Genomic DNA, 19,049 nt, shown 5'->3' on the forward strand with positions numbered 1-19,049 from the left:
AAGAGTATTATTGCATACTAAATTGTTTTAGTAACATGTATATATTACATGTAGTTAATTTTTTCTTTCTTTTTTTTATGATAGTATCTGTAATCATTGAAGTATCCATAGGCATAGGAAATCAGCCTACTATATAGGAAATGAAAGATTAGAGTCTTGGGAACAGCTTCATTAAGTTAGATTTTTTCCTACTCTCTTTTATTTTTTTTTTATTTTTTTTTTATTTTGAATAGTAGAAACTTCAGTGAAAATCTGCTATGATAAATTAAACAAAAAAATTAAATTAGTTTCCTTTGTTTTTTCTGATCAAATTAAAGAATTACTCTTTCTCTTTACAAATTCGAAAGAATGAATGAAATCGGACAAAAAGAAACAGAGATATGGTTATTTAAATATAAAAAACATAAACTTTTCAGGAGAGGCATTTAAAGTTTAAAGGAGCGCACCGGCATTTAAAATCCTCCGGCCACGTACTGGCTCGTGACATTGTCTATTTTTTCTACGTTTCCGTTTAAAGCTTTAAACAAAACTGAACTGGCTATCGAAAATTTGACTTTATTTCAATATACAGAATGTTTTTTCATGCAATGGGGTTGCCAGATGTCGCCAATAATTTATCTATTTCATTTTATATATAAGAACAGAAACGGAATTGAGCTGTACTATTTGGTCGAAGTGTTACAGCCATCATAGAGAATATTTTGAATACCTGTTGGTAGAAAAAAAGATAATATGATCGCATGCATGACTGGTAGGCTAACAGATACGCGACAGGGCGACATCCTTTCTCCTTTAGCTTTGAAAAGATACTGAGATCCTTGTGGTGATTGACGATTAGTGTTGGGCAAGTTGCCAGATATCTCCATATATATTAATTATAGTAAACAAAACAGAACTGGGTATCAAAATTTTGACTTTATTTCAATATACAGAATGTTTTTTCATGCAATGGGGTTGCCAGAGGTTGCCAAAAATTTATCTATTTTATTTTATATATAAGAAAAGAAACGGAATTGAGCTGTAATATTTGGCCAAAGTGTTACCACCATCATAGAGAATCTTTTGAAATGTTTACCTAAAATTCGTTAATTTTCCAGAATTTTTCGTGTTTTCGCGCCCTACAGTCCCTTAACCCCTTCCATACGGTGCCGCACACGTAGGCGTCATGGACTTAGATCTCGGTGGCAGCAGCCAATGCCAGCCGTACGACGTGTCGTAATAATATTCGCATCATAAAATATAGTCACCGCTTATATCGATCGTTCTCTCTTCACCCGTGAATTTTGATAACCATAGAAAATGCGATTACAAAAGAATTAGAAAGAATGTCATTATGGAGGGGCGACTACAGTAAATATAATCACGACGCCGATATGGCCGCCTCGCAAATACACTCGCTCCCCATGACGCCTACGTGTGCGGCACCGTATGGAAGGGGTTAAAGTCGGAAGTGGAAAGCTCCCTAAATAAAAATGTCCATCATACAATGGAACTGCCGAGGTCTCAACAGTAGCTCTGAACACATCCGAACACTGTTAGAGACTACAACACCATGATTTTGTGCCTTCAAGAAACAAAACTAGGAGATACAAGTTATAATCCTGGACTCAATTATAATTTTCATAGATCAAACCCTATTATTGAGGAGAGGGCACAGGGTGGCACTGCTTTCATAATTCACAAGTCTATTAGATTTTCAACAATCCAGTTCAATGCAGACCTTCAAGCCTGTGCTGTACAGGTTTAGCTTGAGAGAAAGATCCTTTTGTGCTCCTTTTATTTAGACCCTAAACTTGAAGACCACCTTTTCGACGGCCTTAGGCGAAATAGACAGCTATATGTCTCAGATATCCAAGACTTAGTGAACCAGCTCCCTCCACCATTTATTTTAATGGGTGACTTCAATGCCAAACACACCTTATGGGGTGACTTACACTGTGATAGATGGGGTTACATCATTGAGCAGCTACTTGATGCCAATAATGATTTAGTGCTGCTTAACGATGGCTCTCCCACTCGATATGATATTTTTCATAACACCACCTCAGCCATCGACTTAACTATAAGCACAGCATCCCTCCTGTTGGAGTACAATTCGGCTGTTAATAGAGATCTGCATGGCGGTGACCACTGGCCAATACTACTTCAATATGTTAAAAGTATCCCATCACCCTGTCTGCCTAAATGAAAGATCAAGGAGGCTGATTGGAAAGAGTTCACTACATCATCAGCTATCAATGAATCGCACACCAATTTTTTATCCCCTGTTGCTGCTTATGCCCACCTTTCACAGACCATCATAGATTCTGCGCAACAAACCATCCCCAAAACTGCTGGCCTACCCAGGCGCCCTGTAGTCCCTTGATGATATAAACAGTGTGAGGTTGCTAGGAAAATAACCAGGACATGCCTTCGTAGATTGCTCAGATCACCTTGTGAGGCAAACCGACTTGCTTATTCTAGAGCCCGTGTGAGACAGAAGAAAATATTTAAAAAAGTCAAGCATGAATCCTGGAAGAAATATGTTTCAGAATTAACCATCGCTACCCCTACGAGTCAGATTTGGAATAAAATCCGTAAATTACAAGGTAAATTTGTACCGACTGCCTTGCCCATTTTAGAATCTAACGGTACTCAAGTTTGTGACCCGAAGAGGGTTGCTGACATCTTGGGTGCCCACTTCACTAGTGTTTCAAGTGCAGCTAATTATGCTCCTGAATTTCAAATACATTGTGACTCGGCAACAGTTCTCCCTCCGCCTTCAAACAATACAGAGTCCTTTAATCTACCTTTCACCTTCAATGAAATGAAACGTGCTTTATCAAGCTCAGCCCTCACTTCCCCTGGCGATGATGACATTAGATATGAGATGATTGCCAACCTTCCCCAGTGTTCACAGCTGTTCCTGCTTACGGTATATAACGGTCTATGGACCACACACTCTTCACCTGATACCTGGGATCTGTCGATACTAATCCCCTGTCATAAGCCAAGGAAAAACCCAGAACTTCCAGGAAGCTATAGACCTATTGCCCTCACTAGCTGTCTTTGTAAACTCTTTGAGAGAATGGTTAATAACAGACTTGTCTGGTATCTAGAACCCAGAGAGTTACTGTCAAACAGGCAGTTTGGATTCCAGAAGAATCGCAGCACACTTGACCCTTTGATAATACTCTCAAGAGAAATCCAAAATGCCTTAGCTAGAAGACATCAAACCATTGGTGTGTTCTTTGATTTAGAGAAGGCCTATGACACAACCTGGCAGGGTGGCATCTTGAAACAGCTAGCATCATGGGGCATTGGCGGCCACATGTTTGCATTTTTACAGAACTTCTTATCAAACCGACGACTAAAAGTCCGAGTTGGATCTGTATTTTCATCATCTTATCTGCAGGAAGAGGAGGTCCCCCAGGGTAGCGTGTTAAGTGTTACGCTATTTGCATATACATATATATATATACATATACCAAGGCTTTTTTCCCCCTTACCATGGGGGTAGCCAAAAAGGAAAAGGCACAAAAACATTCCCACCCATTTCATCCCCGAAAACACTCCACACCCCTCCACCCTCCCTCCCATCTTAGCACCTCCTAGATGACGGGTCATCCCTGCACCCTGTCCACTGCCCTGGGTCAGAAGCAGTGTCGCAGGACACAGCACATCCACAGCAAGGCCGCTTCATTAAATCGACGCCCCCCCCCTCTCCGTCCCCCCATATAAAGGAGAGGACGGGGAGAAATCCCTTCAGGCTGCGTCAAAAATTTTTGCTCACACACACTACCTCACCCCCATTCCCCCGTCCAATCCACCTCATGCATCACAACATTTTCCATATACAACCATTCTCCATTCACCCCTGTCTTCTGTCCTCTCCCGTCCCTCCTCAACTGACATTCCCCTCTTCCCCAAAGCCCCCTTCACCCCATCCATCCATCTCATCCTAGGACGTCCCCTCATGTTCACTCCCTCCACATCTGCCTTCCATACCTCTTTTACTAGTCTTTCTTCACTCATTCTTTCCATGTGTCCAAACCATCCTAATACTCTTTCATCCACCCTATCTCCCAGCTCCCTTTCCACCCCTGTTCTCCTTCTCACTTCCTCATTTCTCACTCTATCCAGCCTAGTAACCCCCATCATACTTCTCAGACACTTCATCTCAAACACATTCAAGTTCTTTCTCTCTTCCTCTCTCATGTTCCATGTTTCTGCTCCATACAGTGCTGTTGGCACAATCACTCCTTCATACAGTCTCCTCTTAACATCCATTCCCAGATTCCTATTCCTCATTACACTTTTTAAACCACCAAGGCATTTACTCGCTTCTCTCAATCTACATTCTACCTCCACCTTCACTCCACCTTTTCCTGCCACATTTGCACCCAAATATCTAAAACTATCCACTTCCTCCAGTTGCTCTCCCTTAATGCTCACTTCCAGATTACTGCCACTTTCACCCCTTGTACATCTCATCACCTTACTTTTACCTACATTTATCTTCAGCTTTCTTCTATCACACACTCTCCCAAACTCTGTCACCAGCTTCCTCAGTCCCTCCTCCGATCCTGCTACAAGCGCAGTGTCGTCCGCAAACAACAGCTGGCTCACCTCCCACTTTTCTCCATTTTCCTTAACCATCTCCAATCCCTGACCCACTACCCTTGCATTCACCTCTCGCACCACCCCATCCATGTATAAGTTGAACAGCCAGGGTGACATAACGCATCCCTGACGAAGTCCCACCTTTACCACAAACCACTCACTCTCTCCATTTCTAATCCTGACACAAGCTCTACTACTCTCATAAAAACTCTTGACAGCTCCCAGAAGCTTTCCTCCTATCCCGTATATCTGCATAACCTCCCACAGTGCCTTTCTGTCTACCCTATTGTAAGCCTTTTCCAGATCCATAAAGGCCCTGAAAACATCCTTCCCCTTACCTATAGCTTTCTCACATATCTGTCTTACCACAAAAATCTGATCCACACAACCTCTACCTGTCCTAAATCCACACTGTTCCTCACCAATTACTCCCTCTGTTCCTCTCCTAATCCTCTCAATCAAGATCCTCCCATAAGCCTTCCCAACTACACTTAACAAGCTAATCCCTCTGAAACTACTACATTCACACTTGTCCCCCTTTCCCTTGTAAAGTGGAACTATACACGCACTCCTCCAGTCCTCTGGCACTCTACCTTCTCTCTAGCAATCATTAAATAACCTCACCAACCAGTCCACCATCACTATACCTCCTTTTTTTAAGACATTCTGCATGGCATCCATCCAGACCAGGTGCCTTACCTGCTTTCATCATCTTAACTGCTGCCTTCACTTCATCCTTCCTTATTTCTCCTCCATTTTCCTCACTCATCACTCTCATTTTCTTAGCATTTCCCACTGCAACTATCTTTCCCTCCCTATCCTCCTTCACATTAAGCAACTCCCTAAAATATTCTGCCCATCTTCCCCTTACTGCCTTCTCCTCCATTATCATCTCTCCATCTGCACCTTTTACCTTTTCTTCTCTACTTGATTCGCCTCCTCTTTCTTAATTTCTTTCCAAAACATCTTTTTATTACTTTCAAAATTTTCTGTCATACTCTTACCCCATTTTACATCTGCTCTCCTCTTTGCCTCCTTTACCTTTTTCTTTACTTCTCTTTTCTTTTCCCTGTACATCTCATATGACTCCCTCGTCCTACTTTGTAACCAATCTGTGAAAGCTCGCTTCTTCTCTTCTACAACCTTCTTCATTTCCTCATCCCACCATTCACTACCCTTCCTTCTATTTCCTCCTGACCTTCTTGTTCCACACACCATCCTTGCACACTTTGTGACTCCCTCCTTGAACCATCCCCATTCCTCCTCCACACCTACCTCCACTCTATCCTTCACTCCCTCCCACTCCTCCTTCAGCCTCCTCTTGTACTCATTCTCCTTTTCCTCTTCGTTTAGAGAGTTCACTCTAAGCACCTCCCTACCTTTTGTCCCTTTCCTCTTCCTCCATCTCTCCTCCACTCTCAACTTACATTCCACCAGAAAATGATCTGATATTCCCCCACCCTCTCCCCTTAGCACATGTACATCCCTAACTCTTCCTATCATAATCCTATTTACCACTACATAGTCCATTAAAGCTCTATCTACCACCTTTCCCTCCACCACCCTCTCCCATGTGTACTTATGCTTGACTTTCTTCCAAAACACTGTATTTGTTATCATCAACTCTCTAGACACATTTCCACCATCAACTCTCCACTACGATTCTTTCCTGGAACTCCACATTTCCCAACCACTCCATCAATTGGACCATTTCCTACCCTAGCATTAAGGTCTCCCAGTACTATTACATTTACACTTCTCCCTAAACCCTCTATGCACTCAATTAAATCTATCCAAAAGGCCTCCCTTTCTTCTACATTCTTCTCACTGCCAGGCCCATATGCACTTACAAAAACCCACATCTCCTTTCCCAGTTTCACCTTCATCCACATTATCCTTAAGGAAACCTCCTTCCACTCCACTACACGTTTACCTATCTCTTCACTTACTAGTATAGCCACCCCTTCCCTCCCTCGCCCTCTCTTCACTCCTGATAACCTCCCACTTACACGCTATTTGCAGTGGCCATTAATAGCCTATGGACCAAATACCACCGACAGTTCAGGGTACCCTATTTGTTGATGACCATGCTATTTACTGTAGTGCCCCAACAGCCCTTGAAGCTGGTAGAAAAATACAAGCTATGATAAATGCAGTCACTAAATGGGCTGACAGGAGAGGTTTCAAGTTCTCACCTCAAAATACTAAGGCCATCAGGTTTACAAGGTGTAGGAAACGAGAAGAAATACCAACTCTGTTTTTGAAGGGAGTCATCCTCCCATATGAGAGTGAGGTGAAGTTCCTTGGTGTGATTTTTGACAAGGGCCTCACGTTCGTTTCCCATGTTAACGACTTATGTGTTAGAGTACGACAGTCCACCAACATTCTGAAAGTTGTCTCACATTATGATTGGGGAGCTAATCGTACTATTTTATTGAGGCTCTATATAACTCTCTGCCTCAGCAAAATTGATTATGCTTGCCAGATATATGGCTCTGCTACTAGAACCACCTTTGAAAAATTAGATGTTGTGCACAATCTGGGTTTGAGAATCTGCACGGGTGCCTATCGTACCTCCCCTGTGGACAGCCTATATGTGGACTCAGGTGTACCACCTCTTTCCTTACGCAGAGAGGAGCTGGGACTACAATATTTGGCCACATGTTTAACTCCAACTTTTAATTTGTTATGAACCCTTAGGATGTCTCTCCAAATAGGTCCCGTATCCCTAAGCCACTGGAGGTTCGATTGGAGAAGGAATCTAGAGGGATCGGTCTCTATGACTCTACTATAGCCAAATTAGGCCCAACAAAGTATCCTCCTTGGTGTAAACCCCCTGTGGAGATTTGCATTTGTACCAGTGGTAAACAACACCACGACCCTCATCCGCCTTTTAGCTTTCATAGCGCTGACTAGCCCTTGATGCTCCAGTGCTTGGCTTTTGAGCCTAAAACTCATAAACCAACCAACCAACCAACCCAAAGCCCCCTTCACCCCATCCATCCACCTCATCCTAGGACGTCCCCTCATGTTCACTCCCTCCACATCTGCTTTCCACACCTCTTTTACTAGTCTTTCTTCACTCATTCTTTCCATGTGTCCAAACCATCCTAATACTCTTTCATCAACCCTATCTCCCAGCTCCCTTTCCACCCCCGTTCTCCTCCTCATCTCCTCATTTCTCGCTCTAGCCTAGTAACCCCCATCATACTTCTCAGACACCTCATCTCAAACACATTCAAACTCCTTCTCTCTTTCTCTCTTATGTTCCATGTTTCTGCCCCATACAGTGCTGTTGGCACAATCACTCCTTCATATAGTCTCCTCTTAGCATCCATTCCCAAATGTCTATTCCTCATTACACTCTTCAATCCACCAAGGCTTTTACTCGCTTCTCTCAATCTACATTCTACCTCCATCTTCACTCCACCTTTTCCTACCACATTTGCACCCAAGTATCTAAAACTATCCACTTCCTCCAGTCGCTCTCCCTTAATGCTCAGTTCCAGTCTACTGCCACTTTCACCCTTTATACATCTCATCACCTTACTTTTACCCACATTTATCTTTAGCTTTCTTCTGTCACATACTCTCCCAAACATGGATAAAGGGATTTAAAGCTATATGAGCTTCTTTGCGGATGATGCAAAATTGTTGAAAAAAGTGAACACTGTAGAAGATTGTGAGTCGCTGCTAAGTGTTCTCAATAAAGTATGGGAATTGAGTAGGAAATGGGTGATGGAATTCAATATTAAGAAGTGTAGTATAATGGAATTTGGAAGAAGCAAAAAAGGAATAGTGGGATCATATAAATTGGGAAAGGAAGAAATTAAAAAAGTAGAAAATGAGAAGGACCTGGGAGTCATTATTATGAATAATATGTCCCCTCAGAAACATATAAACAAAATTTTTGGAGAAACTTATAATTTAATAAGATAAAAGTGGCATTTACATGGCTGGACAAAGAAATGGTGAAGAAAATACTAGTCACTTTGATAAGACCAAGATTGGAGTATGTAACGACGACGTGGTCACCAAGTACAAAACAATGTATAAAAAAAATTCAAAGAATACAAAGAGCAATTACGAAATTAGCACCAACACTCTCAGAACTATCATATGAAGAGAGACTAGCAAAACTTGAGCTACAGACATTAGAGCAAAGAAGAGAGAGAGGAAACTTGATAACTATTTGTAGAATCATGAAAGGCACAGAAACTATTGATAGAGAGGATCTAATAAAATGGGATAGTAGAGATACAAGAGGACACGGAAAGAAAATCAAGCAAGACAGTTATAGAAGAGACCTGAAAAAGAACAGCTTTCTCCACAGGGTAATAGACGTTTGGAACAAGTTAGATGAAAATGTGGTGTGTGCAAAAATGATACAGAAATTTAAAAACAGTCTAGATAAAACGAGATATGAAGATGGAACACCATGAGCATAGCTCCCCTTTAGTCCAGGCAATAGAGCACATTTTAGGGCCCAACTTGGAACAAATTGCAACAGAATTGTTTTCACCACAGGGCATGCCCATGAGGTGTCTAGAACATCATACTAAAAGTCCTAAGAAATCCACGTTGAGACTAAAAGTACTGGGTCTGCCAACTTTGAAATATTGAAAAGAAAAAGGTGATATAATTACAGTATTCAGGTCACTAAAGAGGATAGATTGCATTAACAAAAGTGATATCTTGATTAAGGATGGGAGAGTTTAAGAGGTCATAGGAACAAATCAAGAAAGACCACATGTCTAAAGAATATAAAGAAATACAGTTTTCCTTAGAGATGCATGAATATTTGGAATAGCTTAGGTGATATAGCCCATGCTCAAACAATACACAAATTCAAATCTAAATATGATAATTGATAATCAAGGATATTAGTAAGTTGGAACTGTACATGAATTTGAGGATAGGTATGATAAATTGGAGATTAGGAAACGGGACCCAATGAAGGCTGCTCCTTTCCTGTATACTACAATTAGATAAATACAGCATAACTACAGCAGGGCCGCTTCACTTACAAGGAGACCCCCACCTCCCACCCACCCCCAGATCTCCTCACTCCAAAAATAGAAAAGATGGGGAGAAATCCCTTTGGACTGCATCAAAATATCACCCATACATAACCATCCTCCACTCACCCCTATCCCCTGCCTTCTCCCTTCTTTGCTCAACACACATTACCCTCTTCCTCAAAGCCCTTTTCACATCTATCCATCTCATCCTCAGTCACCCTCTAAAGTTCACTCTATCCACCTCTGCTTTCCACACCTCTCTTGCTAATCTTTCTTCACTCATTCTTTCCATGAGTCCAAACCATCCCAATAATCCTTCATTAGTCTTATCTGCCAGCTCCCTTTCCACTACCACTCTCCTCCTCATTTCCCACTATCCAAACTTATAATTCCTTCCCCATTTTGTGTAATAATAATACATTCATACATATACCAAAGGTTTTTTCCCCTTACAAAGGAGGTAGCCAAAAAACAAAGGCATTAACTTCATTCCCATCCCCACATACTCCACTCCCATTTACCCCCTCCCTCCCTCTCATCTTGGCTCTTCCTGGATGACAGGTCATCCATGCATTTCGTCCACTGCCCTGGGTCTGAAGCAGTGTCGCAAGACACAGCACATCTACAGCAAGGTCACTTCATTAAGTCAGTGACCACCCTCTCCATCCCCTCATGCAGAAAAGAAGATGGGGAGAAATCCCTTCGGGCTGCGTCAATTTATTTTTCACACATACTCCCTCATCCCCCCATCCCCCACTACCTTCTATGCATCACAGCATCATTAATATACAACCATTCTTCATTCACCCCTATCTTCTGTCTTCTCCCATCCTTTCTCAACATTCCCCTCTTTCCCAATGCCCCATTTTACCTTTCCATCCATCTCATCCTTGGTCGCCCCCTCATGTTCACTCTTTCTACCTCTGCCTTCCACACCTCTTTTACTAATCTTTCTTCACTCATTCTTTCCATGTGTCCAAACCATCCCAATACTCTTTCATCAACCCTGTCTCCCACCTCCCTTTCCACCCCTGGTCTCCTTCTCACCTCCTCATTTCTCACTCTATCTAGCCTAGTAACCCCTATTATACAGCTCAGACACCTCATCTCAAACAAATTCAAACTCCTTCTCTCTTCTTCTCTTATGTTCCATGTTTCTGCCCCATACAGTGCTGTCAGCACTGGACAAACATCTCAACAAAATAGTTGGAGAAACCTTCAACCTATTAAGGTCAATGAAAGTGGTATTTGACTATTTGGTTGAAGAAATGATAAAAAAAAAACATTAGTCACATTAATAAGACCAAAACTGGAATATGCAATGACACTATGGACACCCAGTACTAAAAATAATATAAAGAAATTAGAAAGAATACAGAGGGCAACAACAAAGTTGGCACCAACTCTTTCCAAATTAACATACGAACAAAGATTATCCAAATTGGAACTACCAATACTGAAGCAGAGAAGAGAAAGAGGTGATCTACTGACCATTTATAGAATCATGAAAGGAATGGAAATACTTGATAGGAAGAATTTACTAAAACAAGACAATGGAAAAACAAGAGGAAATGAAAAGAAGCTCAAAAAGGATAACTATAGAAAAGATATGAAAAAATAGCTTCCCACACAGAGTGCTGGATATCTGGAATAATCTAGATAAAGAAACAGTGTGTGCAAACACAATTCAAGATTCTAAGAAAAAACTTGATGTTGAAAGACACCAAGACAGGTCATCACAAGCATAGCTTCCCACATAATACAACTAGGTAAATACAATCTCCTCTTAGCATCCATTCCCAAATGTCTATTTCTCATTACATTTTTTAATCCCCCAAGGCATTTACTTGCTTCTCTCAATCTACATTCTACCTCCACCTCCATTCCTCCCTTTCCTGCCACATTTGCATCCAAGTATCTAAAACTACCCACTTCCTCCAGTTGCTCTCCTTTAGTACTTATTTCCAGTTTGCTGCCACACTCCTCTTGTATATCTCATCACCTTACTTTCACCCACATTTATCTTCAACTTGCTTCTTTCACATACCATATTTTCCGGCGTATAATGCGCGACTTTTTTCCGTTGGAAGGGCCTAAAAATGGGGGGTGCGCGTTATCCAGTGGTGCGCATTATCTACGGCCTATGATAAAAATTCTGCGGTTGTGTGTATAATTTTTTTCATAACGTGACGATGTTGGCCGTCACAAAGTCGGGACGGTACACTTCTCCGTGATGTTCCGTGAGTACAAGAAGAACAGCCATGGTGACATGAAAGAATACGCCAGCATGGGCTACCGTATATAAATATTTGGTATAGGTTGGTATCTATCAAATATTATTTTTCATGTTTAAATAGGCCTAAACACCATGGAACATGATCAATATTCATAATATTTGCCCATGTTCACAGCATCCTAGTTTGAATATTTATGTTGGCTTTGTTGCTTCACTTTAGGTATGGTACAAATTCCGTTGCGGCTGTATAAACTCGTGTCAAACACCTGACTACAACACCCTCTTTCGGGAGTTATATTAACTAAACGTCACCTCAATGAGAGACTGTCCTATTTCACCACTGTCATTGCAGGTTCAAAGCTAAAACGAAACAGTCTGTAGTTTGTTTCAGTGTTAAATAAAAAATGGTAAAGACGAATTATTTCCTCAAGATATAAAATGAACATTTTCTGTAAAAATCCCAAAATTTTTCTGTATACTTTACTTTCAATAAACTTTATTTAGATCATATTTCCTACAAACTATTTAAGCTACAAAGTAATAAGGGACCAACGCACAACATGAGTCATATACCGGTACATGTAGTTCCGACTTTTTCTTAGTTGGTTCTCGATTCTCTCACTAGATGGCAATCGGGCATGCGCGTTATACGTCGGTGCGCGCTATCTGTGTACTGAGATAACGAATTGCATGGGTGCGCATTATAACCCAATGCGCATTTTAAGCCGGAAAATACGGTACTTTCTCAAACTCTGTCGCTAACTTCCTCAATCCCTCCTCTGGTCCTGCCACAAGCGGAGTGTCATCAGAAAACAACAACTAGCATATCTCCCACTTTTCTCCATTTTCTTTAGCCATCTCCAATCCCTGATCCATTACCTTTGAGTTTACCTCTTGTACCACCCCATCCATGTATAAATTGAACAGCCAAGGTAACATAACACATCCCTGGTGAAGTCCTATCTTTACCTCAAACCACTCATTCACTCCATTCCTGATTCTAACAAAGGCTCTACTACCCTCATAAAAAATCAACTCTTTAATATTATCATTATTATTATTATAACTATTATTATTGTTATTATTATTATTAATAATAATAATAATAATAATAATAATAATAACAATGATAACAATAATAATAATAATAATAATAATAACAGAAATAATAATAATAATAATTATTGGTAAGTGTAATGAGAAGTAGATATTTGGGAGTGGATTGTGTGGGGGAGTTGTTGTGTCGACGACACGTTGTGTCGACGACACGTTGTGTCGACAACACTGTGCAGGGCAGAAAAATGGAACGTGGGAGAGGGGGAGGGGAGGAGTTTGAGTGTGTTTGGGATAGGGTGCCTGAGAAGTATGATAGGGGTTACTAGGCTGGATTGAGTGAGAAATGAGGAGGTGAGGAGGAGAATGGGGGTGGAAAAGGAGTTGGGAGACAGGGTTGATAAAAGAGTATTGGGATGGTTTGGACACATGGAAAGAATGAGTGAAGAAATGCTAGTAAAAGAGGTGTGGACGGCAGAGGTGGAAGGAGTGAACATGAGGGGTTGACCTAGGATGAGATGGATGGATGGGGTAAAAGGGGCTTTGGGAAAGAGGGGAATGTCTGTTGAGGAAGGACAGGAGAGGACAGAAGATGAGGATGAATTGAGAATGGTTGTATATGGATGATGCTGTGATGCATGAGGTGGAATGGGTGGGGGATGGGGGGTGAGGGAGTATGTGTGAAAAATAAATTGACACAACCCTGAAGGGATTTCTCCCTGTCTTATCCAGGAGGTGCCAAGATAAGAGGGAGGGAAGAGGGTGGAGGGGAGTGGAGTATGTTAAGGATGGAATGGGTGGGAGTGATTTTTATGCCTTTGTTTTTTGGCTATCTCCCTTATAAGGGGAAAAAAGCCTTTGTATGTAATAATAATTACAATTCTATCTATATACCAAGGGCTTCTTTCTCCTTATAAGGGAGGTATCCAAGTCAAAGGCATGCACCCACTTCCACCCACCACCCTTGCTTCTTACATTACCCTATTCCTCTCCTACTTTTTCCCACTGTTAATTATATTAACTCACTCAAAAATGTTTCCAATCGAAGGGGCTTATCATCATCTTGATTGAAGACATAGCAAGTTCCACGTGACTCCAGAGCTGGAGTTGAATTAGGTGATGCTTTTTTCTTCTTCAGAAAGACAACAAACCGTGGGGCACAACTCTGTGGGAAAAAGTACCATGATGGTTTTTCAATAAATCAATCAATCAAATCCATTGCTGTTTCTAATGCATGAGACCCATGGCTTCCAGGTAATCCTGAACAGCCATTACACTGGCCCATAAGTCACTCAAGGAAGAAATATTGTTGTTGTTGTCTGGGTATGGTAAGATAAAGTGTTTTGTGTCTTGTATGTGATGGTGACCTTGACACAGTTGTGCTAATGAAATTCTTGCTTCTCTTGGGAAGGACTTCTCTGGAGAGTTAATATCTTACAAAGAAGGGTGTTTAGTGGTCAGACTTGGAGTGCTTGTTTTGTGATCTGAGTGCAAATGTGTTTTTAAATGGATAAGTTTTGTAATGCAGATGGTACAGGTAGTTCTCGTTTTGTGCGTGTTCTGTTTGTGCGAATTCGCTAAGATGCGACATTAAAAATATTATAATTAATTAAAATTGTGCGATCTGTTCGCTAAGATGCGATTTGCCCCAACCGCATTTCAAACAGTGCGCCAGATACGTAGTTCCGCTGCCTGCCGACAGGCGGCCGCTCCCGCTCCCAGTTCAATGTTTACAGCCCTCTCGTGTGTTTGCAGTCACAGCCAGTCCAGCCAGTTTACTCATTCGTCAAAATGGCCCCAAAATGTCCTTCATCTTCTCCTGGAACCAGCAGCGGCCCTCCAGCTAAGAAAATACAGCGCAAGTCACTCACTCTGGCTAAGAAAATGGAAATTTTGAGCCGGTATGACCAAGGACAAAAAACTTCGATCATATCCCATGCCTTGGGATTGGGGGAGAGCACACTGTGGCGCGTCCGAGACAATGCTGCAAAAATATGAGCAACTGTGGAAGCAGGTTCGTCTAGGACATTGCAGAGGGTAGCCTACAGCAGATCGTCGGCCATGGAGAGGATGGAAAAAATGCTGGCGAATTGGATTCAACACCAGAACAAGAACAGCATTCCTGTTAGTTTGGCCATCATTCAGGAAAAAGCTAAAAGCCTCATTAACGACATCGAAGGAAATAACGGGCCAAATACATCCTTCCAAGCAAGTTCTGGTTGGTTTGCAAAATTTAAGCTAAGACACGGGTTTCATAACATCAAAATGACCGGAGAAGCAGCATCAGCAGACACAGAATCGGCCAGGAAATTCCCAGAGATGCTTAAGAAGACCCTGGAAGAAGGACAATAATCATCCAAGCAAGTGTTCAATGTAGACGAGACCGGCCTTTACTGGAAGAAGATGCCAGCGAGGACGTACATCGCACAGGAGGAGAAGACGGCGCCTGGTTTTAAGGCGTCCAAGGACCGCCTGACGCTGCTGCTGGGGGCCAACGCTGAGGGGGCTGATTCAAACCTTCAAGTCCTACTACCTGAGGTCTACGATGGCTGCTGCAGTAAAGAAAACGAACGAGATGAACAAGACGCTGCGAGATTTCTGGAAGAATTTTACAATAAAAGATGCTGTAACCTTTATCAAGCAGTCCTGGGATGAAGTGCCAACGAAATGTCTGAATGGTGTTTGGAAAAAACTGTGTCCTCAGTTTGTTCATTCCTTCGAAGACTTCAATGTGGACGACATCGTTTCGAAGGCAAACAAGGACACAATCAGCTATGCCCAGGATTTAGGCCTTGATGAAGTGGAGGAAGAGGACATTGATCAACTGCTTCAGTCACACAGACAAGAATTGAGCAATGAAGACCTGCTGGACATCGAAGAAGAGAACAAGAGGGAAAGAGAAGAAGCAGAAGCGACGGCAGCGGCAGACAAGGCTGAGGGAGGACGGACGCTCACTGCCACTGTTATCAGTGAAGCATTAGGAAAAATAAAAGAAGGTTTTGCCATGCTGGAAGAACACGACCCCAATGTTGAACGAAGCACCACAATCACAAGAAAGTGTATGGACACACTTTTCTGCTACACTCAAATGCAGACTGAATTTCAAAAGAAAAACCGCCAGACCACCATGCTGGAGTTTTTCAATAAACCGCCTGTGCAACCAGTGACAGAAGAGGAAGAGGAAGTGGATGACCCTGAAGCTATAGGAGAGGAAGTGGAAGTGGAAGTGGATGTGCCAGAGGAGGTGGACAGCACAGACGAAGATGGCGAGTGACTGTGAGGGACTGTGAGAAGTGAGGGAGCATCGTGTTGAGTGTTAATGGGTGCTTTATTTACACTTTATTTACACATTAGTGTTACTTATAGGTTTTGAACAATACATTTTTAGAACATGTTCACTTTATTAGTCAAATAAATGTGTTTTTCGTTCAAAAAATGGAAGTTTTTTGGGCCAAAACCCGCATCCCCCCTATTATCCATTGTTTCTTATGGGGAAAATATGTTTTTTTTGTGCGATTTCAGTTTGTGCGAAGCCTGTAGGAACCCATATCTCGCACAAAACGAGAACTACCTGTAGTTGTAGATGCTTAAGTAGTATGTAGCTGGTGCAATATTTTTGTTATAATTAGTTGGGTGTACCTGTGTGATGTAGCAAGATGGGTAAGTAGAATTGAGGGCTCTTGGATAGAGCTGTGAACCTATCATTTTCATATGATGTTCCATGGGCAAGTTTGTAGTTCCTATGTACAGCAGAACCTTGGTTCTTGACCAAACTGTTCTAGAAAACAGTTCCAGAACCAGTGTGGTTGAAGACCAAAACAAATTTACTAATCTACTGGATATAACTTCATCAGGATGATATTTTCCCACAAAAATTGTACCTTGCCCCATTTTTCTCTGTTCAGGTTGGCAGAGATTTAATAATGTGGTCAACTACCAAAAGCAAAAAGTTCTCAATTATTTTTTGACAAGGACAGATTTGTTCAATTTGAGAGACTTTTGAGAACCGAGGTTCTGCTTGCTTTACTTTGAATGTTTTTTTTGGGGGTCTTTGTATTCCTAACTATTGGTAACCATGCTGTGGAAGCATAGATGAGTGTGATTCTCAAAAACTGTTCATAGAGTGTAACTGAAGTATCCTTCTGCTGTCCAAAGCCCATACTTACAACTGACTTTTGAGTGTTTATTTTCTTACTGATTATCACTGTCAGATCTTTGATATGTGGGCGGTTACATGAGTATCAAAAGTAAAGTCCAAAATGTGCGGGTTCTTTCCCTAAGAGTTTTGTTTTCAATTTTACAATGGGATATTTCTTTAATTAAAATAATGTTAATGATGAATTTTGAGGGGAGGCTTCCTTTCTATTGTTTCTATTAGTTCATCCAAATAGGCTTGGGTGTTCTTAGCAGCTATATTATATTTCCTATAGTTGATTTTTATTGTCAGTCATCTGCTTTGTTGTTATAGTTTGGATCTGATGTGTGATAACTTGTGAAGAGGTTGAATAATGCAGGTTATAGTATTGCTCCTTGTAGTATTTTAGTCCAAGAAATTTGGTTATTCAGGGTTACTCTGCACTGTCTACTAGCTTAGAATTTTGTTTACTATTTCTTGTCATTGTTTTGGATGGATGTCCTTTGATTTTTTTTATAGTATATACCTAAGAATTCTATCAAATACCTTGTTTATATCTATTACTACCATAACATTCTTTCTAGAGATGCTTTCTTATTGAATCCTATCAAGCTTTCATTGCATGATGCTTATAAGAAGTGTGCTGGTTACAATAATAAAGCATGTTGACAAAAGATTCCCGATTACTGGAACTTTGTTGTACAACTAGTAGTGGATAAAAGTATTAATCAAAGCCTTTATTGTGTCTGGACTATGGTGAAGATGCAATAATGAGAAAATGGAGATACAATGCAGTTGGTACTATGAGGAACTTTAGCTTGTTGGGTCAGGTGGTCATCCTGAGAGATCTTGGAACAAGAAGAAAGGCAAGAGGAGAGGGTCTCGTGAACATGGGTTTGACAACAACTGTGGGGACAATGGATGGTACAAGGTACTGCAAGCATTCAGGAAAGAAGTTCTAAGCCAAGAAAGATAATCTAAGACAAGAAGAAGGGGAATTGGTTGGGACATATAATGAACTGGGCAAGAACTTTGAAAATTTAGTTTAATCTTTTCAGACAAGAAGCTAATCATTAGCTATGTACACTAATTTGGCACCAACAGGAATAAAATGTATGCAGTATGCATATTGGTGGAAACTACTGGTAAGCTATCTGAATGGATAAAGGATTTTCTGAAAGACTTGAACATGAGAACAGCAGTAAAGGACACACTTTCAAGGTGGAGTATAGTAGTAATTAATAAGTTCCACAAGGGTTAGTTCTGATATCTGAAATATAACTGTTCCCTTGAGTTTCAATAACTAGAAACTTGCAGCCCCATAGTGCCTGGCAGGGGTCCTCAAGACCTCCTGCAGTTCCTCTAGGAAGAAACTTTGGACTGTTGTCTGTTATGTATTAGTGCAGGACTGTTTCTACATCTCTTACCAAAAGGAGAGGAGCAGTTGCAGGTTATCAGCTCTCCATATGTAAAAAGGTGTAAGAAATACAATTGAAGTTCATAGAAAGATATCTTAGGGCCCAGATCAGAGACCAGGTGTCAACCCCATAAGGCTACAGCTTCAGATGAAGGTTAGTGGGTTGACAGTTCTAGAAAATGGGCAGCAGGGAAAGGATTCTCTCTGATGTCCATCTTGCAGGACCACCACATGCAGGTACCCATCACTGGCCCCTTAATGTTCTTTATCATTCAATCAATCCACTGCACCAGGTCTCTCTTCTAGGAGACCCACAGTTTCTAAGTAACAAGTAACAGCCAGTGGATTGACCCACCAGTCACTCAAGTTAGATATACTGTGTTGTCTACATAACACTAGATTGGGGCAATGTTATATGACGTATTCAGTGTCTTCTGTGTGGTGATCACATCCGAGGCAATTTGCATCTGTGGCTAAATCTATTCTGTGTTGTACTGTTTTAAACCTGGATAGTAGCCTAAACACAAGCATGCTATTATGGAATTTCCAGACATCAGTCTTTCCATCAATTTGGATATGGTAAAT

The 19,049-nt window shown here is 41.3% G+C and overlaps 1 protein-coding gene across 2 annotated transcripts in view; it reads right to left on the reverse strand.

The window, feature by feature from the left end:
- Positions 1-19,049, reverse strand: part of LOC143028637 (integrin alpha-IIb-like) — a 641,228-nt gene that overhangs the window by 482,707 nt on the left and 139,472 nt on the right. For both annotated transcript variants that reach the window (XM_076191051.1, XM_076191050.1), the window contains exon 5: positions 13,939-14,077. In XM_076191051.1, coding sequence (XP_076047166.1) covers positions 13,939-14,077 — 139 coding nt within the window. The remainder of the gene's footprint in view (positions 1-13,938; positions 14,078-19,049) is intronic.

The sequence above is a fragment of the Oratosquilla oratoria genome, chromosome 9 (assembly GCF_046742065.1).
Source record: "Oratosquilla oratoria isolate Oo_2021 chromosome 9, ASM4674206v1, whole genome shotgun sequence".
Classification (NCBI taxonomy): domain Eukaryota; kingdom Metazoa; phylum Arthropoda; class Malacostraca; order Stomatopoda; family Squillidae; genus Oratosquilla; species Oratosquilla oratoria.